At 45.5% G+C, this 19,396-nt stretch overlaps 1 protein-coding gene across 14 annotated transcripts in view; it reads right to left on the bottom strand.

Annotated features, from left to right (window-relative positions):
• The window catches only part of WIPF1 (WAS/WASL interacting protein family member 1), a 58,295-nt gene continuing 38,899 nt past the window's right edge, over window positions 1-19,396 (bottom strand). For 8 of the 14 annotated variants that reach the window (XM_068948545.1, XM_068948538.1, XM_068948541.1 and 5 more), the window contains 7 exons: window positions 17,441-17,529; window positions 15,614-15,743; window positions 13,137-13,322; window positions 10,969-11,742; window positions 8,206-8,418; window positions 6,437-6,550; window positions 1-4,892 (listed from right to left, as the gene is read on the bottom strand). In XM_068948545.1, the coding sequence (XP_068804646.1) occupies window positions 4,837-4,892; window positions 6,437-6,550; window positions 8,206-8,418; window positions 10,969-11,742; window positions 13,137-13,322; window positions 15,614-15,743; window positions 17,441-17,491 (1,524 nt within the window). In that variant the 5' untranslated portion in view covers window positions 17,492-17,529 and the 3' untranslated portion in view covers window positions 1-4,836. The other 6 variants (XM_068948547.1, XM_068948548.1, XM_068948546.1 and 3 more) reach the window with 6 other exon arrangements.

Genomic DNA, 19,396 nt, shown 5'->3' with positions numbered 1-19,396 from the left:
TTAAATAAAAGTAAAATTTATTTGGCATAAGACAGAACAATAAGGAGAAAAAAATCACATACAAAATAAATGTTAAGCAGAAAAACATCCACAGAACTAGACTAATATTTTATAAAAAGCTCAAACTTTAAGCATCTGATAAAAACATGTTACTTTCTGTTCAGCCTATGTTTTAAAATCTGTTCTTCTCCATTTCATAGTCGTGTGGCTTTAGACGTCCAAATTTAAAGTGTCTTCCTTTGTATATAATACTTTATGATCGTTCATCACAAACGTATTTCAAAAAGGCAACATACTGAAGTGTATTACTCCCTTTCTTAAGACATGCCGTTTCCATTTTTTTCTTTTAATCTGCCTACCTAACTGCCTACTCAGCAACTAAGAACATACGTGTGTGTCCTGCTTCTGCTGAATACCTCGAATGCTCCCCTTCTTGTCAATGCTCCAGATTTACACGTTAACTAACTGGCACAGGCAGTTTCACCTTACAATCAAAAAGGCTGCCCGTTTTCGCCTTACGTATATGAGGAAATACTTCATGAACTAGGTACATTTAACATGTTACTGAACATCTTTATGTAAGAGATTCTCCTCAACTTTCTGGTGAATACAGTTTGACAGATTAAAGTTCATACAACATATATTATACAGAGTCAATGTACCGCCATAACAGGTTCTGTTCACACATGACTGTAAGACAGCAGTGTTCACAGTATTGCAATGAGATACTACGTACATGCACATTTTATCTTGATTTGTATTCTAGTATTGACACGAAACCTCAGCAAATTGGTTTTTACTTCCATGAACACTCTTCTCCTTTTCAGAGTCCTGTAGTTGAATGGCCCTCTGTCTACGTCTCTTGATATTTGACGTTCTGCTTGAAATAATTCCCGGTTTGATCACCCAACTCCAGTCTTTGTTTCCAAGGGGAAAAGCACAGTCTCTTTTTGCATATTTTTGCACTGCAAATTGTGGTACTGCAATATATGTGAATGATATAGCAGTTCAGTTTCCTGGTCCTCTGCTCCAGTAGAGCACAACTTCTACAAGCGATGTGCAAACAGCTGTTGCGGCAAGTAGAAGCTACTGTCCAGCTTTCTAAATGACAAGCTAAGGAACTTCTTCAATAGTCAGTATTGCTGAAAAAACCCTGGTTCTCATGATTCTTTTAGTGCTGGGAAATCCTGGCTTCTAAACAAGAACCTTGCCATCTTATTTAAGTAGCTCATTTACAGAAATACATGCTTCCTGAATCACAGGTTGGGTTTCCTGTAATAACTCTGGACATTAATCACTGTGACCTCTTCTACCAGTGGCTGGTGCAGATACAACATGTGCTTCTCTTCCAAAAATATTGAGCAGAAATAATTGTTATATGGTACAAAAGTTATTCCCATTTTATTTACTTAGTTGAATTACACAGAAACGAACACCTGTGGCCACTGTCATGCAATGCAAGTCTTACTGATGACATAAAAAGGCAAATTTGAGGTGTGAATGTTGATAATACAACGCCATTAAAACAAACACAGTAAATCCTATATGCAAGCGGTGAATCAAGTTTAGCCCTCTAATAACCCATGCAACCATGCTGAAGTCAGCTGGACTACACCGAGAGCAGAGAGACACTGCTTCTGGGAAAGGGTTAGGTTTCCAGAGACACAACAACAACTTACGGTGAAGTTAACCAGTTCCCACTTGGGTCTCACCTAAAGACTGATTCTACAGTCCCTCCATGCTCTTAACTCAACCTGAAGTTAGCTGGCTGAGCATGTTACTAGAGCAGGGCTTGGCTCAAACACTATCTAATGCTACTATCAGCACTATTTGACACTAGGGCATGGGAGAACAATGCCTATTAATTTTTCTAGTGAGACACAGAAAAGTTGACTAAAAAAGTCATAAGGCACCACTGGATCAAACAGTTTTGTTTACTTCTTTCTTAGCATTGCATAGTGAAATAAATATTTTAATATTGATCATATTGTAAATAGCTACGGATATATGAAGCGATATACTGAATGATAAAATGCTGCATTGTTCTGGAATATATCTAGGGAATTTTACAGCAAAAGATACAAATAGTAAAGTTGTTGTTATGTGAAAAAATGCCTCTTTCGGCATTTTTAAGGTATTTTATCTACATGCCAAGCATCCATTTCTAAGAGGTTTCAATAGTACAAGAAAGTGCTAAAAGACAAGCAGCCCAGGTTTCTTGGCATGTTGACTGAAGGCCTTTTACACAGCACATTTTTAAGTGCGATTGAAGTTGATTTGCCAAGTCTTTGGTTACTGCCCAGAATTTTTGGTCAGAAAACCTTGCTCAAGAGGTCACACAGAGAATATTTCGAATTATGCAGAGAGTTGGCAGAACAATGTGCAGCATTTTCAATGACTTATTCAAAGTAAAACAGTCATGCTGGAAGTATATAAGTTACAAAAAAAAGTATAGCTTTTGGAGTTTTCTCAGCTTTTTGGCTGCATAACTATTTGAATATTAATAAGGATTTGACAGGTCAATGTTTTGAAAATATTGTATTCTTCAATTCAAAATGTCATTCCTCATAAAGTTATAAGTGCTTCAGTTTAATAACACGAATACAATAATTTACCCTTTAAGTTATTATCCTAAAAATCTCATTTGGACTTCTATTCACATAATAGCATGCCAGAGAGATCAGCATTTTGCATAGTGCATATGTTTAAGTAAAATACATTTACAAATTCGGTATTGAACTGGGCTTGATCCCAAGGTGCACCTGTCACATGGAGGTCCCATTACTATCTATTTAAGAAACTCTTACAGCCATGATCCTACAATTAGATTTAGCTACATCCCTGCGCCTGCGCAGATTTAATTGCAGATTCAAGACCATAAATAGTAACTTAAAGTAGGTCATTAGATACAAAAATGTAAAAACAGGTACATAACCAAATGCTATCACAGCTATCATGATTTTGTAAACAAATATCAAAAAGGCCAAATTAAGTTTGATCTGGCCTAATCCAACTCTGTCTCATGCCCTTCGTTGGGACAGTCCTGGCTGTAAGGCAGGAGGGGGCTCTGGCCCTCCGTGGTCACTGACAACGCAGAAGACCCTACACACAAACGCTTCTGTGGGGTTCAAGCTCTCTTTGGCTAAAGTCTCTGGATTTCCAAGGGCTGACCTCATTCTGGCCTCAGAGTGCACTTAGGCTCATGTCTCCCGCACCAAGGAAACACTTCCCTAACCTACACAACTATTTTTTCTGATTTTTTTGAGCAATACTCTGTGAAACATGGCCACATACAGGCTTTGTAGGGAGTCCAAGGAGTATGCTGAAGAAACAGATACTGCTGAGGAGACACAGGAGAATTTTTTCAGAGCTAACCTTCAGAAGTCCCATTAATGAACAGCTCTTAATCAGCAACATTTCAAATCCGGAATCATAGTCTTCCTCTGATTGCCAAAGACTTTTTACATTTACTTAGATCCGCTTATAAGATGCACTCATTCAATGAACTCTTTTTTCAAATACAAAATTCAAGAGCTTTTAAACAAATCAACCAACTGTCACAACATGAGAATACTTTACTCTTTCTTCTATTAATGTAAGACCAGCAGCTCTCTGCTGAGATTCCTTTCGGCATAAGTTGAAGTACAGGCTTCATGGCAAACTCAGAAGGCCAAACCTTTCCATTTCTCCCGAATGAGCGAAGACAGCAATTTTTGGAGCTGATGATCCCATTAGTATACACTAACCCCAGACCTCCTTCACTAAATCAAACAGCTTTCATTTATGCACGTTTTTTGACCTCAGCTGCTCTGCTATAATATAGGTCAAATACAGCCTCTCTCAGACTTGTGAGCTAAGCCCCAAGAAGCTTTTTTAAGTAAAAAACCCTGTGACTTAATTGTACCAAAGAAACAACTGGAGAGCTTATGCAATCTGCGGAGCACTGATGTTAGTGATGCTTCACAGAAAGAGTTTGTAACTACAATAATTGCTGCATTTGCACTAAGACTGCTTTCCGAGGAAACTTTGCATGTAGTCTCACGTAGAGAGGATTACAGTAATCCAGGCCCCGGCTGGCTGTGGGTTGGTCCACATCAAAGTAGGAAAGAATTAGGTGACTAAAAGCATAAGGCTATTACAAAACAAGGTGGGACGCATGGAGAAGATATTTTTATGCTGCTGAATTCTTAATTTGTGCTTTTCTTTGGAAGATCCTCCACAGAGGACACTCCATCCCCGGGGCAGGATGAGCCATCGATGTTTTAAAATATGGTTTGCTTGGCTAAGCTGAGGCGCAAAGATGTAGGTTGACGTCTTGGTCACCACGTAGTAGGATGGTGGCTTGCAGAAGCGCTTGGGCCAAGTTAAGGACGCAAAGAAGGATCCATGGAACTCTTGGCTATGCAGTATTCTCTGGTAATTGTTTTTTAAAAGGAAAATAGATTGTACTTTATCATTCAAATAACACAGCCACTGTACCCCAAATTAATGAGACAGCTTTGTTCCAGCCGTCATTAAATTCAAAGGCAGATCTCCTATGTCATTCAAGAGGACAGGGCTCGACCTCATACGCATGATGTACGTATGTTGTACATGGGCCACCAAATGCTTTTCATGACAGCCTGCAATATAAGCAAATAAAATTGATAGCTTTAAGCAACTATAGTTCATAAGCTGCACCTATTACTTCCGTAATAGAGACTGAAGTTTATTCCAGCTGACAAGTCAAAAGCAGAAATAAAGCAAGACAGACTACTTTCCGATGATGTGGACAGGAGAACTGACTCGAAGGAAACTTTAAAACAGAAGCTGCCCAGGGAGGGTCCAGAACCCATTTCACCTTGGTATAGGTGGAAGAGGGGGCGCACCTCTCTCTTTTCGGCCAGAGCCACCTGAAAGAGAAAGCAAGTTTTTTGCGTTACGCCTCCTAGCTTCTTTTCATGTGAGAGCTCATGTCCAAGCCGTTAAATAAGTAACTGGTGAAGAAATTCTCATTTTCTTGTCTAACCATTTTACTAGAAGTTCTTTGTACAGTTTCTGGTTAGTTTACTAAACAGCAGTATACAAATTGTTTTTTAATTAATGTTATCCGCAAATGGCTTGAAAGCATATGTATTTCTGTCCTTTGGCCCCTCTTCAGAACAAATCGATAGCTCTTGTTAGCCTTACTATTTTATGCAAACACATAAGGTCTTGTGCCGCTTGAACACATGCAAATTGCAATGAAAGCTCTAAATGTAGTAAGACCTCAAAGCTCTTAATATATAACCCTATATGAAGATTTTCATTCCAAACTCATGAAAGTAAATATCAATGCGTATATCTCTTTGCCTTTCTCTCTGGAGTAAGAGCATGGGTGAAAGCTAACAGTGCAAAGTGAAGGGTCAGAGACCAACAGGAATTTCTACTCGAAACCTTATCATCTGGAAACAGCAGAGATAGAGAAACATCGGAGTGTACAGATGATTACAGGGTAACTATGAGCCGCTGATGTGACTGGTTGTGAAAGAAGTAAATTCATCCTTGGGTGTATCGGGCAAGATACCACTAACGGAGATAGGAAGTATTTATGCTGCTGTGGAAGACATGGGTGAGACCTCAGCTGGAACAGCATGTAACACTGATTGGAAAAGACAAACGCAAACTGAAGTGGATACAGAAGCAACACTGATAATCAGAGAAATGGAGAGCCTATCTTGAAAGAAGAGAGTCTAGTACATCCTGGTTTAATCAGCCCAGCAAAACAGAAGCTGAGAGCGGGTATGGCTATTGTCTTAAAAAATATTGGGGCTTTCATACACAAAGGAGGGAGGATAACTAAACTAATGCATGAAGCTGGCACAAGAATAAATGAGCCATGGATGAATTTAGATGGGAAATGAAAAGGAAAGTCCTAGAGCAGCCTTCCAAGAGGAGTAACAGGGACAAACAATGATCAAAACGGCTCTAAGGCGAAACGGGATTTTTTGGTTCTGCCTGCCTGTAGCAGAAGGGTCCGGATATAATGACAGAGAAGGTCTCTTACAATATGAGTTCCAATTTAAAAAAAGGAACAATCCCTCTACCTCCCTCCATCCTACCCCGAGCCTCTACAAGGTGCAATTTTAAGAGGCCTTTTATCTGCAAATCTGCGTTTAGCGTTTTCTGTGTGGTGGGGAACGGTGATCAGGCTGTTAGTTCGAGAAGTCTGAAACCTCAGCACCCAATCTCTTCTCCATTCACGCTGTCTTTTAGGATGTTTGGTTTATGCTGACAAAAAAGGGGGATCAACAAAGGAAGCATTAGACTAAAGGAAGCCAAACTATTCTTGGTTATAATTGCCTTCAACTGATCAAATGTTTACTCCTTACTGGAAAATAGCTCTATGCTGTGCTAATCCTTTTCAGTTCATAGCTGATACGCTGAAACTCCAACACCAGAGTTGGAACAAACTTACCTCTGCTTTCATTTCTTGCTAGTTTACTTGGATAACTTTTGTTCACAGGTACATATGGCTCTGGAGGTGGCAAGTCAGATATAGGATGGAAAGAAAATCTGCTTTCCCACTCATCTGAAAAAAACAAACATACAGTTTACTGGTTAATTTTCTGACACAGCTACAGAAAAGTCATTTGACTTTAATATCACATTTAATACCTGATTTATATTGCAAAATGCTTAGGGAGCTGACTGAATGCTTAGGGATGCTGACTGAAACAGCATCCTACTGAGAAGTCAGGGAAGAAGAGGCTTTAGGTTAGCTTGAGAATGAAAATTCTTAATTAACTGATCACTCAGCCAATTTAATGGAAAGTCATAGACTGGGGAAGTGACCATTACCCCACAGAAATCAGTGCTACATTCCCTTCCACGTGTAATAGATATAAACATACATACATACATGAATATACACACACACATACACACACATATCTATATGTATGTTACTGGAAATGTACAATATCTCCTATTACAAAACTGCATTTTGTTCCTGGGTATAGAATTTTCTGATTTTTAGACTTTGTTCATATACAGAGCTCATTAAAAGCACACCGAGTTATAAGTAGTGTTTTTTGGGGTTTCAATTTTTATACAGGAAAAAGAAAATTTGGGGACATTGTGATAAAACTTATGCTGACAGAGAATCTTTTAGTATGCAAGAGGTGTGAAAAATGGCTAAATGCATCAGTATCTCATAGGACTACAGGGACCTTATTGACATATGTATTGACCGTACGGGTTTCTAAAGAATAAATAAAGCTGATCTGTTTCTTGGTTAAAACAATGGGGAAAATGTCTTTCAGCAGCTCTGTTCTGTACAGGAATTTGGATGTTCAAGGAGGAAAGTATGGGCCATCTCAGACTTGGTCATTTCCACACTTGGTTGCTTCAGGACTTTGCAACCATGACAATCTTGCAGAATTGTTTTATTTTATTGCATAATGTAATGAACAGCTGAGTAAGTTTCTCCCAGCAGCTGAACATGTGGTTATTTGCTGAGATCCAGTTTTTCTCTCCTTACTCCTAACGGTTGCAATTACAAACTGGCACGTGAAGGAGCTGCAGGTTCTAAACCCTGAAAGTGACTAATGCAGGAAAAAATGTGTTTGTGACCCACCTGCCTTATCTGATGCGTAAAGAAGGTCCAAAAGGGTTAGTTACAGATTTATCTTCTGTTTGCCTTTTTAAACCTTATAAATGTCAGAAACATCAATTTTGGCCTTCTGTAATTTACCTGAAAGGCTTATCCATACATTGCAAATATAAACCTTAATTAAAAAGAAAGCACGATAACTCTTTAAAACAAACGCAGCTATCGTGGACCTCACCTTTTCAATAAGCACTAGTAAAGCAAGAGAAACTCAGCATCTTCAACCGTTTTCTGACAAGCTCTTCCCTCATCTGTTTTTCAGCTTCCAGTTTCTGAGTCATCATCTAACTTAGCCTGAGACCCAGCATCTGTATCGACAACTTTGCACTTTTGTTCTGTGTATGGTTCAGATATACACACACACACACACTATATACTTACTATATATACCATGTATATGTACTCCACTCCTACCTGGCAGGATTAACTGAGACTCAAATGACGTATCCCCGTAGCTCATAAATCAAGGGTCTGCGCTAGAAACAAAGCCCCTAGCCCAAGTCTGTTTTGCTGCGCTGAGGCCAAGAGCGTGCCCAGGGTCCCTGGCCAAGGCGACCCCGGCCAGCACGGCTTACCGTCGCACGGCTCCTGGAAGCCGTTCCTGAGGGCGGGCGGCGGCGGTGGCGGCGGCGGTGCTCCGGCGCCTGGCCGGTCCGGGGGGAGCGGCGGCCTCGGCCCACCTCTCTGGGTTTCCAGCCCTGCTCGGGAGGGCGGCTGCGGAGTAGCCGGCAGGGCTCGCGACGTGCTGCCGTTCCTGCTTATGGGAGGCGGCGGCGGCGGCAGGGGGCCTGAAGCGAGACAAGAGGCAAGCACACAAACGCTGTTTGTAGCAAGAATTACTCTGCCGGTCGTAAGCCGCTGCCTGGGTGCGACTGTGTGCCGCTACGGACGGGAGGGAGAGGTGGGCTTGGGGGGCCCCGCAGCCCGCAGGAGGAGCCTGGCCACGCAGGGCCCGCAGCGCCCGCTGCCCTGCTCTCCTGGGCTCTCCACCAGCTCCTGCTGACTTGCAGGGTACAGTACAGGCAGGGTATATCTAAGCATAAATGCACCTTAATGCTCATATTCCCATCTCCCTCAGCTGCAGCAGCTTCGGTAGAGGAGCTGATCCTTGAAGACACTTTTCAACCACTCTAAACAACACTGGCCGCAGTGAGCAGAAATTACAGCTGGCAGTCAGCACGCTGCGGAGGTCCAAACCAAACCCCGCTTCCTTTCTGTACGCCGCTGCCAGGCAAGAAGACGTGGAGGAGAAGACCGGCTCTGTTTCCCACAGAGGCTCTTTCTCCATAGGGGTGGTCCGCTCACGGCACCACCGCCCGCGTCTGCCAGTGGCATACGGGGGGGATCCGGCCCGGGAGCGGCAGCGCTGAGCAGCATGGCATCAGTTCTCTCGTTTATAAACCTATCTGCTGCATGCCGGGTTTTGCTGTAGTTGGAGCCTATCCACCTCCCACTAAACTGGGAACAGACCCCACACACACACTTGCATTTCCACTGTCACTGCATCTGAATAACTGGCACGACCACAAGGCAGGACAAATACGCAAGGCATATGCCACACAACATGGGACCAGAGCCGCATCGAGGGCAGGTCAAGGGCGCTTCTCTGCAAGCAGGCAGTAAAAAAAGCCAAGAGAGGCCAATACTCCCCAGCTGCTGCTGTCCAGCCAGGTGACCATGGTGAGGGCACAAGGAGCCTGAGAAGAGGGCGTGGATGTCAAAAGGTTTCACTGCCTCTCTGTTCGGCATAGTTGGGCAATTGACAATTATGTTAATTTTCATGAAATGCTTCCTTGTCCTGATGAAATCTAGTTACATTTGAAAAAGAGAGCAGTGGATACCGTGCTTCTATGAAAAAGCATTGAAACATGTTGCAGTAAACATGCTGCACTTTTTTTTTTTTATTAAAAAACTGTTAAAGCTTGCCTTCGCAGAATGGTTTCTATGGGTGAGAAGTACTTAGCAACTTTCCAAACAGTTTTGCTTGCTCTCTCTCAAGCCTGCCTAAGACCCGTCATCTATATTGAGCAGGTGCCGAATAGAAGAACTTACATTTGTAATTTACAGCTTCAACTTCCTCCTGCTTATTACGTCACCAGAAAGGTAGTGGTGACTTGCTAAGATCATGCATCAGAGAGGAGCCAAACAGCAAACCACTTGGGGAAGCAGAGGCTGTCATGGAAGAAGTTCTCAGGAGGGTCTGAATAATCACAAACGCTCTCTGCAACTTTGCTCCAAGCTCCCTCAGCAGCGCGGCTGCTGCGAGTGCTGCGTTATAGGGGATCCAGCTGGTTAAACAGGTTGGAAAGCAACACGGAGAGGCTGGAGCCTCTGTTAGGCCCTGTGAGATTAATCTCTGCTGTCCAGGGCTGGGTGGGCTTGACATCATTATTGCAAAGGACTAAATAAAAGGCAAAGCCCAAGGAGGTTTCCAGGACTGCCTTTGAGCAATGCTTCTCCCTTCCCAATGTCCTGGGGCCTGGCTGTTTGCGCCTTAATTCCCTCATCTCCAAAAGGAAAATCATCAGGTATTAAGTGAAATAAGCTACAATGTGCCATTCTTAAAAATTATGAACAATAATTATCAAAGGACAAAGTATATTATGAAATAACCCTATGGAGACAATTCTATTTTTAGTCTCATTTGAACTGTGCATACAGTAAGTAACAACAGCTAGTCACACCACAACAACTGCCATTACACTTGACAAATATTGGACGGGTCTTTCATTAAAATAATTTATATTTTGCTCTAAGTGTTTGTGCTTCCCAACACGTAGGAGGTCAGATTTTGGAAATCTGCATCCACGGGAACACTACCATTAACTTAAACTGTGTTATTCCCAAAAGGAAATATTTGTCACCGAACAGAGGCTAGATAAAGCAGATTCTTTGCGTTAAGGGACCAACGCCCCGCCTGTAACCCCCTTCCCACGGCAGCACCAATAGGGAAAACGGCCAAGATCTCCGAGGTGTGTAAGAGTTGCCAGGTGATGCACGACGACTTCGCTTAAGCCACCAGGACGCCCCCCGCTAAGCCTCCGGTTTCACTTACAGAGCCCCCTGCGCACAAAAGCGCCCTTTCCCACGCCCGCCAACCAGCTGCCCGCGGCTCGGGGGTCTCGCCGAGGAAGCCGCTGCCCGCCCGGCGCCCCTGACGCCAGGACGAAACCGCACCCCGGCCCCAGTCGGGGTCTGCGGCCGCTGACGGCGCTCCGCGCAGCCGAAGCTACCGCGGCGCCGACCTAGTTAGGGCCGAAGAGCAGCGGTCGCCTCCCCGGAGGCAGGGCCGCCCCCGTGTCCGACCCCCGCCGCGGGGGGCGGCGGCGGCTCCCTACCTGCTCGGCCGGGCGGGTCGCGCACGGGCGGCGGCGGGCGCTCGCTGGGCGGCGGCGGCGGCGGCAGCGGCCCCGTGCGACCCCCCGACGTCGGGCCGGGCGTCGCGCCGGGGCCCAGCGAGGCGTTGCGCTGCGGCAGCCGCGGCATCTCGTCGCCGCCGCCGGGCGCCGGCGGGACGGGCGGCGGCCCCGGCCGGCTGGGGGGCAGCGGCGGCGCCGGGGAGCCGAGGGGCGGCCGCGGCGAGGCGGGCACCGGCGGTTTGCTGTTCTGCGGCGGCGGCGGCGGCAGCGCCGCGTCCCGGCCGGGGGGCCGGTGCCCGGCGGGGGGGGGCGGCGGCGGCGGCGGCTTGTCGTCGGCCGGCCGGCCCGGGGTGGGCGGCAGCGGAGGTCTGTTGGAGAAAGGAGACGACGAGCTGGGGCTGGACTGGCGAACGGAGCCTCCGAACGCGGCGTTTCTGCTGCCTGGGAAAGGTGGAGGCGTGGGCCCGATGCTGGGCTGCCTGCTCACCCCCGGCACCGGGGGGGACCCTCGGTTGTGCAGGCTGGATGCAATGGGGCGCGGAGCGCTGGGCACCGGCGGGGGCCCGCCGTCAGGCTTGGAGCCGAAGTCGGGTCTGGGGGGCGGCAGGCGGTTCCTCTGCGGCTCAGGAGCAGCGCTTCTCTGTCCCGAAGGTGGTCCCGGGAATCGGGCTGGCCCGCTCGGAGGAGAAAAAGGCTTGGCAGCTGCTGACCGGCCTCCGGGCGGGAGCGCCGGCGGCCTGCTTCCCCCGGCATCTACGCACACAAGAGAAGGCGTCAGCATTCACGGGGCAACGGGCTAAGAAACCGAACAGGACTTCACGCAACAGTGCTTTAACAGGCCAAAACCTAAGATAAGACAAACGTCCAACTGGGTCGGTCCTGCCACGGGACACTCGGGTGTTCAGGGTTTGTCACCTAAAAACATTTATTAGCCATTTTGATATGTGCTCGGGAACTGCTCCAAAGTAGCTAGATAGAACCCAGTACAGCTTACGAGGGCCTACTTGCGCGAGCCCAAACACAACTGATACAGCCCTCACAGAGAAGTAATAATGGGGTGAGGGGAGAGAAGAAATGGGGAAGAACAACTATTTAATACTGTCAGCCTGAAGGCAAAGGAGTCTTCTCTCTCAAATGATATCCAACTACTCCAGCTCAGCAAAAGGCTCTTTCAACCCTTTCCAGTCTCTGCTGTCTGAGGATATACTTGGGCACGTCTGGAAGAAGGCAGCCTTGCAGTTGAAGCAGCACTGCTCTGCTCTGTCAGGAACTTTAGTATTAATGCCAATTCCCAAAATAGACTGTGACACAATAGAAAATACCAACTCTTGAGAGACTGTTTTGTCCACATGTGCCGAAACATTTTTTAGTCTTATAGACTAAATACATGAGATTCATAACCCTCTACAATCCCCATTGCCCAGTCCTTCTTCGACAAGTGTGAAATGATACATCCTTAGCCTTCAAGTTTGCTGGTCCCAGCATCTCCTTTGTTTCAAGGGGCACAAAGCTTTGGGCAGCTGCTTTGAAAGCTAGAAGGCCACACTGTATGCCCCTGACTGCAGCATGCATACCAGTGAGCTGGGATGCCTCACCCGCTGCCTAGGTGGCAAATCATGCTGTCTTGGTGCTGAGGCAGATGTCCTTTCCATTTGGAAAGTAGATTCTTTTTCCTGGTGCACAAGGCAGAGTGAATCGGGAATCCTCTTACGGCTCCCCTTTGGTCCTGCGCACCCACAGCGAAGGCAGGACCTAGTCTGTACTACCGCGTTTTGCAGGTGGCACTTCAACATTGCTGAGATCTTTAGTTTTCACTAATAATTAGGAAGATGGGTAGAAGGAGACTCACTTTTCCTGTATAAAGCCTAGCATTAAGAAAATAAACAAGATTTAAGATGAAAGTTGCATTTCCTAAGAGGAAATTGCTCCCTGTTTCTGGGCACCTGAGGGAGACCTTAACTCGATTGTACGCTCACGTGCAAGAGCAAAGCTAAGTTTAATGTCTTATTTAAACAGGAGTTCTTTGCGCTGTTTAAAGGTGCTTGGAGATATTCTTAATCCAAGCAGGTAATTTATTGGTGGTGTATGAAGGCTCTAAATAATCTGTCATTTCCTTTTTTGTACTGAACCTGTAAGGTCCTTCTTACCAGCATCTCGACTGGCAGCAGATCTGAGCTTTGGCATTCCTGCTTGAAAAAGGCCTCCAAGGCCAGGTGGTCCACCTCCACTGAAGCCACCACCGCCGCCGCCGCCACCACCACCACCAAAGCCCCCGCTGCTGCCACCGCCGCCTCCTCCAAAGCCACCACCACCTCCACCAGGTCCTTTGGGTTCTGTTGGAACAAAAATCCCCCAAGTTATGCAGAGAGATGAGGCTGATCCAGTGAAGCCCTCTCTTTCACTAGAGCAACTCTTGTAACAGGGGAAAAATGGACAAGCTTTCAAAACACACAAGCCCTTCTTCGAGTTGGACCATCTCAGCTACCATCAACACCACTATTACACCACGGAAGAGCTGGTGTAATAAATATAGTTACTGTGTTTTATTAAGCCATCACTTCCCCTTAGTCTACTGTGGACAGGACGGCATAGAAATGGCCACTTTGGACAGTTTGGAACTGAAACGCTTGGGACCTCTGAGAACATTGTGTTGTCTTTGTTAACATCTCTGTAATTGCTTTCGATTTCTTTATGCCTTTGGTCCCTTATCCTTCCCCCTCCATTTCTCCATAAGCAAACTGAGAGACTGCGCAATTTCAGGTGAAATGAGGAAAGAAGGAGGCAGACCAAGGTGTTCTTCCTCTTGTAGGTGTCTCTAGTGTGCACTTCTGGGCATGCACCTACCTCTGTCACTACTGATGTAGTTGCAACACATCTTGTTTGCATCTACTTACTTAAAACCTAGTGGGAAAAGAGATTTCCTTTCTGATTACTTTCCTGTAGGTCCAGAAATGCAGTGACAGGATCAGTAGCAGCTAATTTTTCCAACAGGAAGAAATTATTACTTCAGCTCCTTTCTTCCTCCCCTATTTTTCTCTAATGCCATCATTTCTGTTGTTGACAACACTGAGACACTCAACGTAAAATAAAAATGTTTCCACCATTATAAATTATCAATGCAGGGAAGGGACCTATTTAGGGCATCACTGCAAAATGGACAGGGCCACAGGTCAGGAGATCTGTGGAGATCAGGTCCCAGAGGATGGGCTGAATGGTAGCAGATCAATTGCTCAATTTTTTGGCATCTTGATTTCCACAGCTCTGGGTGGGTAAAAATTTCACTGGCTCTACACTAATTAAAACCTGTAGATGAAAAGCACTTCTAATAATCCCACCCAGAAAGAAAGGAGGAAGACTGCGTTCATGGAGGAATGTTTAACATCATCCTTCTCTGAAGCATGTTAGCTCAGTTCAGCTCTGACTCACGCAGGGTGTGAACCTCTGGAAAATGCTGCTGCTATGGTTTAGGCTTTCATCATGATTCATTAATTCACGTGAATAAGATAATAAGACCACATCATTTTAATCTTACTGTTTAGACCTCCTGTAATTCCCTTAATGATTTTTTCTCCAGCTCAGTAAAATACCTAGAACGTACTTTGCTTTCAAATATTTAAAATTTAGATACATGGCTGATTGCAGGACTGTATCTATTTTAATTTTTTTATTCTTCTTTGGTCACATTCCTTCTGGCATTTCCTTCTTTCCTCATCACCTTGCCGTCACACTCCAGCTTCTAATTGCACAGGCAGACCTGGGCTGAGTTGTATCACATTGGCTAATCTGTCTGAAGAAATGTCTTTGCTCCCTGGACAGTAAGTGCTGTGCTACTGACGTAGCACGCCTGTGTTTCTCGCTCCTCTCGTGTTTCTGTCCTGTCTTCTCAACCCTTTTGGCACACGGGCTTTGCCAGTCTCCTGTCAGCGTCTGCCAAGATGCACTGTGAGACGCAGCAGCAGTTCAGCCGGATGGAGGTCTTTTCTCCAGTGAGGTAAGGTGAGTTGCTGCGTTGCACCAAGGCACCGTCTGGCAGGTTGAGTGGCAAGGTTCGGCCAAAAGGATAGGCCTGGCGAGTCGCTCCAGGAGGGGCAAAACCGCGTGTGCAGCAGGGTGATACGCAGGTGGAGCTGTGGCTCCCGGCTTTGGCGGTGGTTTTGCATTAAGTGGCGCTGGATCCATTAATACACCAATGTTGTCATACCAAGGGTGCCTGTGCTGTTGCGCTGCTTGTGCAAAAGTGGAGGCTTAAAATACCACTTTATTCCCTGTGCTGTTCTCAGGGCTGAAGGGGTTTCTCTGTGCGCCTGATCTGCCTGCAGCTTTTCAGCAGAGCGCCTCGTAGGGTTTGCACACAGCTTTCTGATTTAGGCAAATGAGAAAATGAACTACTTTACAAGGGTCAGCAAACAACTTAACGCTCACGTTTCACAGCGGTAATTGATTTCTCAGCTGACTTAATCCATGATGAACAGAACTCATTTTTATTTACGCCAGTTTTTGGCATTTTATTTTACCTGATTCTCTCATGGCACTTCATCTGCTGATACATAAAATAGCTTTCCGCACTCAAATATATAGCACCATTCAAGCATACCAAAACTCAAACATACAGAATTATACTCACTGTCTAGAATCGGAGCACTTCTGTCATTAGTAACAGTCTTCTTTAGCTTTTTTCCTTTGGTAATGTCAGACAATAGAGCATTTCGCCCTGCTTGCTCTGACCTGCTTAAGGATGGCTTTTCAGTGTTTGCCTGTAAAATAAAATTACAAAGGGGAGGTAAAATAAACCAACCTCAAGCTACAAAGTTCTGCTCAAATATGGTAGTTACCTGAGACCTCAATTTCCATTTTAACAGCAACGGATTAGGTAGCGTGCCACGTTTGGTTTTGTGGACGATGCTATAGGACTTGTGACTGACTCTAGGCCCAAAACACTACTGCTAGCCCAACCCAGAGAATTCCCTGGAAACAAAATGCTTTTATTTGAACTCATATTTTTTTCACTCAACGTTTAAGAGTCTCAGCTACTCTCAGATACTCAGATACTTCTCGCAAGTTGCAGCAAAACTCTTAATATACAAATACTGAATAAAACAGAATGAAAATGAAGTTGTAGTTACTATTTTAATTTTGATAGAAATACTTTGAAATGTCAGTCACCAGTGTTAACAGTACGGACCTTTTCAAATCCCAGTAAAAGCATGAACCCAATTGCATCTGCCTATTCTTTATGGATTGCAACTGATTTGTGATTTTTCCTCACACTACAATCTGGAAAGTGTAACATGTATGGAAAAATAAACAGAGCAAATAATGGTATGAGAATGTAAATTAAGACGTTTAAATTTCTGCAAACGTTTAGAACGTGCTGGAAGAGAAAAACTATGGCTTACAAAGTTTGAGGTTTGTTTCCGTGGTCCTCCCTTTATAGTTCATGTTTTGGTGACTACAGTTTTTCAAGACCGACCCCAAAAGTATACATGCACAGACATATGTACACATGCACATACGAATACAGGATTATTTGTTCTAGGAAATGGTGGTTCCTGAAAAGCTTTCTAACATATCAATCAGATCAGCGTTACGGAAATTTCCTCAAAGGTGGTGGAAGTTGCCATGAAGGGACTAAGTACAGAGTTTTTGCCTGTGGTGGAAAATGAGAGAAATCAGGGACTAACCAGGGTCACAGCCCAAGAGATCCATGTAACCAGCCAGGCTTATGATTCAAAATATTTGAGTACTTTAGGACAGCACTTCAAGAGTCCTCTTCTTTCTTGTTAGAATAGCCACAGCCTGTCAGAGGGCAAACGCAACTCAGGGTGTGGCTCTGCTTCAGCTTAAGCCGATTTGATTCAGGTCTGATGCAGTCTCCTCTGCCACATTGTACCAGCAGTGAATCTTGTGCCCTCATACTTTTGGCTGGTTCAGGGAGCTATGCTGGCTGAAAACTATCCTTACCAGATGTAAAAAGCAGGGTTCATTTTGGGCCAGCTCAGGTTCTCTGACCCAGTTCACTGCTAGGTCATGTAAGTGCCAGGGCTAGGGCAAGGGAGAAGAGGGGAGCACAAGGCTGGAGAAAGGGAAGGGGAGAGCAAGACTTCGATTGCCCTGGCCCAGACAAACTGTTGAGGACCCACGACGCCCAGTCGAGGATGCTAGCACCAAACCGAAGCACTGGGGCGGGAGGAACAGGAGGGTGGAAAGCCGAGGTGGCCAGCTACATCCGCGTGGGCATGGAAGGGAGCGGAAGTAATGATTCCTCTGGTAGGACCAATCATCAGCGATCAACAAAACGTAGGAGAGCATCCTCCAAATACCTCATATTCAGCATATACCTAACAGATGTCATATCCTTGTCCACATCCTTTGCTTTTGCACGTCCCTTTCCGTATGACAAGGAGTACTAGAAGACAGCATGTACCGCGCGTTTCCCTCCTGTAAAACTTACCAAGGCCAGTGTTGGGGGCGGCGGGGGAGCTGGAGGGGGAGGCACCGGCATCGTGGGTGGCTGAGCTCCTGGGGACCTTGCTAAGAAACCTGTACAACAAAATGCAGAAACACACAAGACCCAGAGATTAACAAATCTGTCACCTTTGGGAATACTTTCTACTCAGCTACGAGCCATCTCTGTAGCTAACAGATTTATCTCCTACATTTTCTAAGTCTAGTTTGTGAAAAGCACCTCTCACCCCGTTGTACAGAAACAGCTGCATGCTTAAACAGGGGCTCCCTACGTGGGCTCCCTGGCCACCCCCACCCCACACATACACAACTCAGGCACACTTTGCTATGGCAATGCACAATACTGGAATATAGTCATGTGCAACAATAAGTAACAAAACTCCATTTAATCCAACAGTTTTGTCCATGTGTAAGTACTGCGGGATAATCCCATTGCTAAATCATCAATCCTTACTTCAGCAAGGCACCATCTCTTCGAGATCTTTCACGCTCTTACTCAGAAATAGATGCAGCCCTCTTAAAGCCACTTAATTGCTGCAGGGTAACACCCACGCCTACTGCAATGGTGAGGGTGGAACAGCAGACCTCTAGGTCTCATGCCTCTCCCCTTCTCCCTCCTCGCTCTAAAGCAGCCCAAGCGCAACACCTCTGACGGCACCTTCCTCCCTCCGAAGGTGCAGCAGACGCAGGCATGTGCTGCCCGCTGGGGCAGAGGAGGAAGAGCGGCCGGGGTGGTCCGGGAACCTGAGCGTTGCACAGCCAGTATCCTGGTCTCCCAGCCTCAGGCAAGTGGAAGCAGAAAACAAAACAAGATCACCATAACAAAGTAAGTGTTTTCTGGAGAAAAACGACTTGCTTGTTTAAAACACCCCTTTGACCTACATGCCTTTTCTCTTGCCCTTTCACATGAGTAAGCTTTAGTAACTGATCAGCCATCGTTTAGATCATATTTGCACACAAGAGGCAAAAGCAGTGGAAAGAGGAATAAGGACTATTCTCCAGACAACTGCACCGACAGTGGCGTCCCCAGTGCAGTTATTTACAGGAATTCACTTCTCATACTTTCCTAGGTCACTTCGTTATTTTTCATAACACCAGGGAGAACTGTAATAAAACAGTATCTGTCAAATCAACTTCATGCTAGGTACAGTGAGAGACTTAAGAGATTAAATAAACATTAGAAAAACAAAATGGAATTGTCAGTTACCAGCTGAAGTGAGTCAGTTACCAGCAGCAGTCTGTAATGCCTCTGAGAAGATCCAAGATACATAAGTGTGCTAGAAAAAACCGGTTAGAAATACCCGTTTCTCTCATCAGATGCGCATGCTTTAAAAGAACTAGAACACTGCTCTCCCAGGAAAATACTGCTGAGCTGCCTTCCTGAGAAGGCAACTTTCCTGAAAGGAGACTTGAAATGAATTCTGTCTAAAACCTTTTGAGAAAAAAAGGGCTGGGAAAGGGAACGAACAGCATCACCTCTACCTCTAGCTGACTATCTTGAAAAGAAAATGGAGCTGAAAGCGGCTCGAGGCACTGCCGCTCTCTCTCCCGCCTGTGCAGGTTTCATCTGGCTCTGCTGTAGAAGCTGTTTCTCTTTCCTGTTGCTGCGAAAGAGCAAGCGGAGCAAAGGGGAAGCTGCCTGGCTGACGGACGGATGGACCGACTAACCCAGAGGAAACTGTGTGAAACCAAGTCTACAGCAGTGCTGTACAAACACACACGCACGCGCACACGCACACACGCAGTCCTTCAAACGCACAGAAATTCTCTCTTCATTCCTGCTGGTGAGTTACTTCTGATATTAAAACAAAACCAGGGAAGCACAAGTTTCCAATTCACAGGATCTGCTTGAGTTCTGTTAGTTATATCTCATTTTTCTAACTCTCAGTCATTACATAAAACTCAGCACAAAGTCCTGTCTTTTCCCAATCTTCTTATACTG

The sequence above is a fragment of the Struthio camelus genome, chromosome 6 (genome assembly GCF_040807025.1).
Source record: "Struthio camelus isolate bStrCam1 chromosome 6, bStrCam1.hap1, whole genome shotgun sequence".
In the NCBI taxonomy this organism is placed as follows: domain Eukaryota; kingdom Metazoa; phylum Chordata; class Aves; order Struthioniformes; family Struthionidae; genus Struthio; species Struthio camelus.
This window is presented reverse-complemented; position numbering and strand designations above follow the sequence as displayed.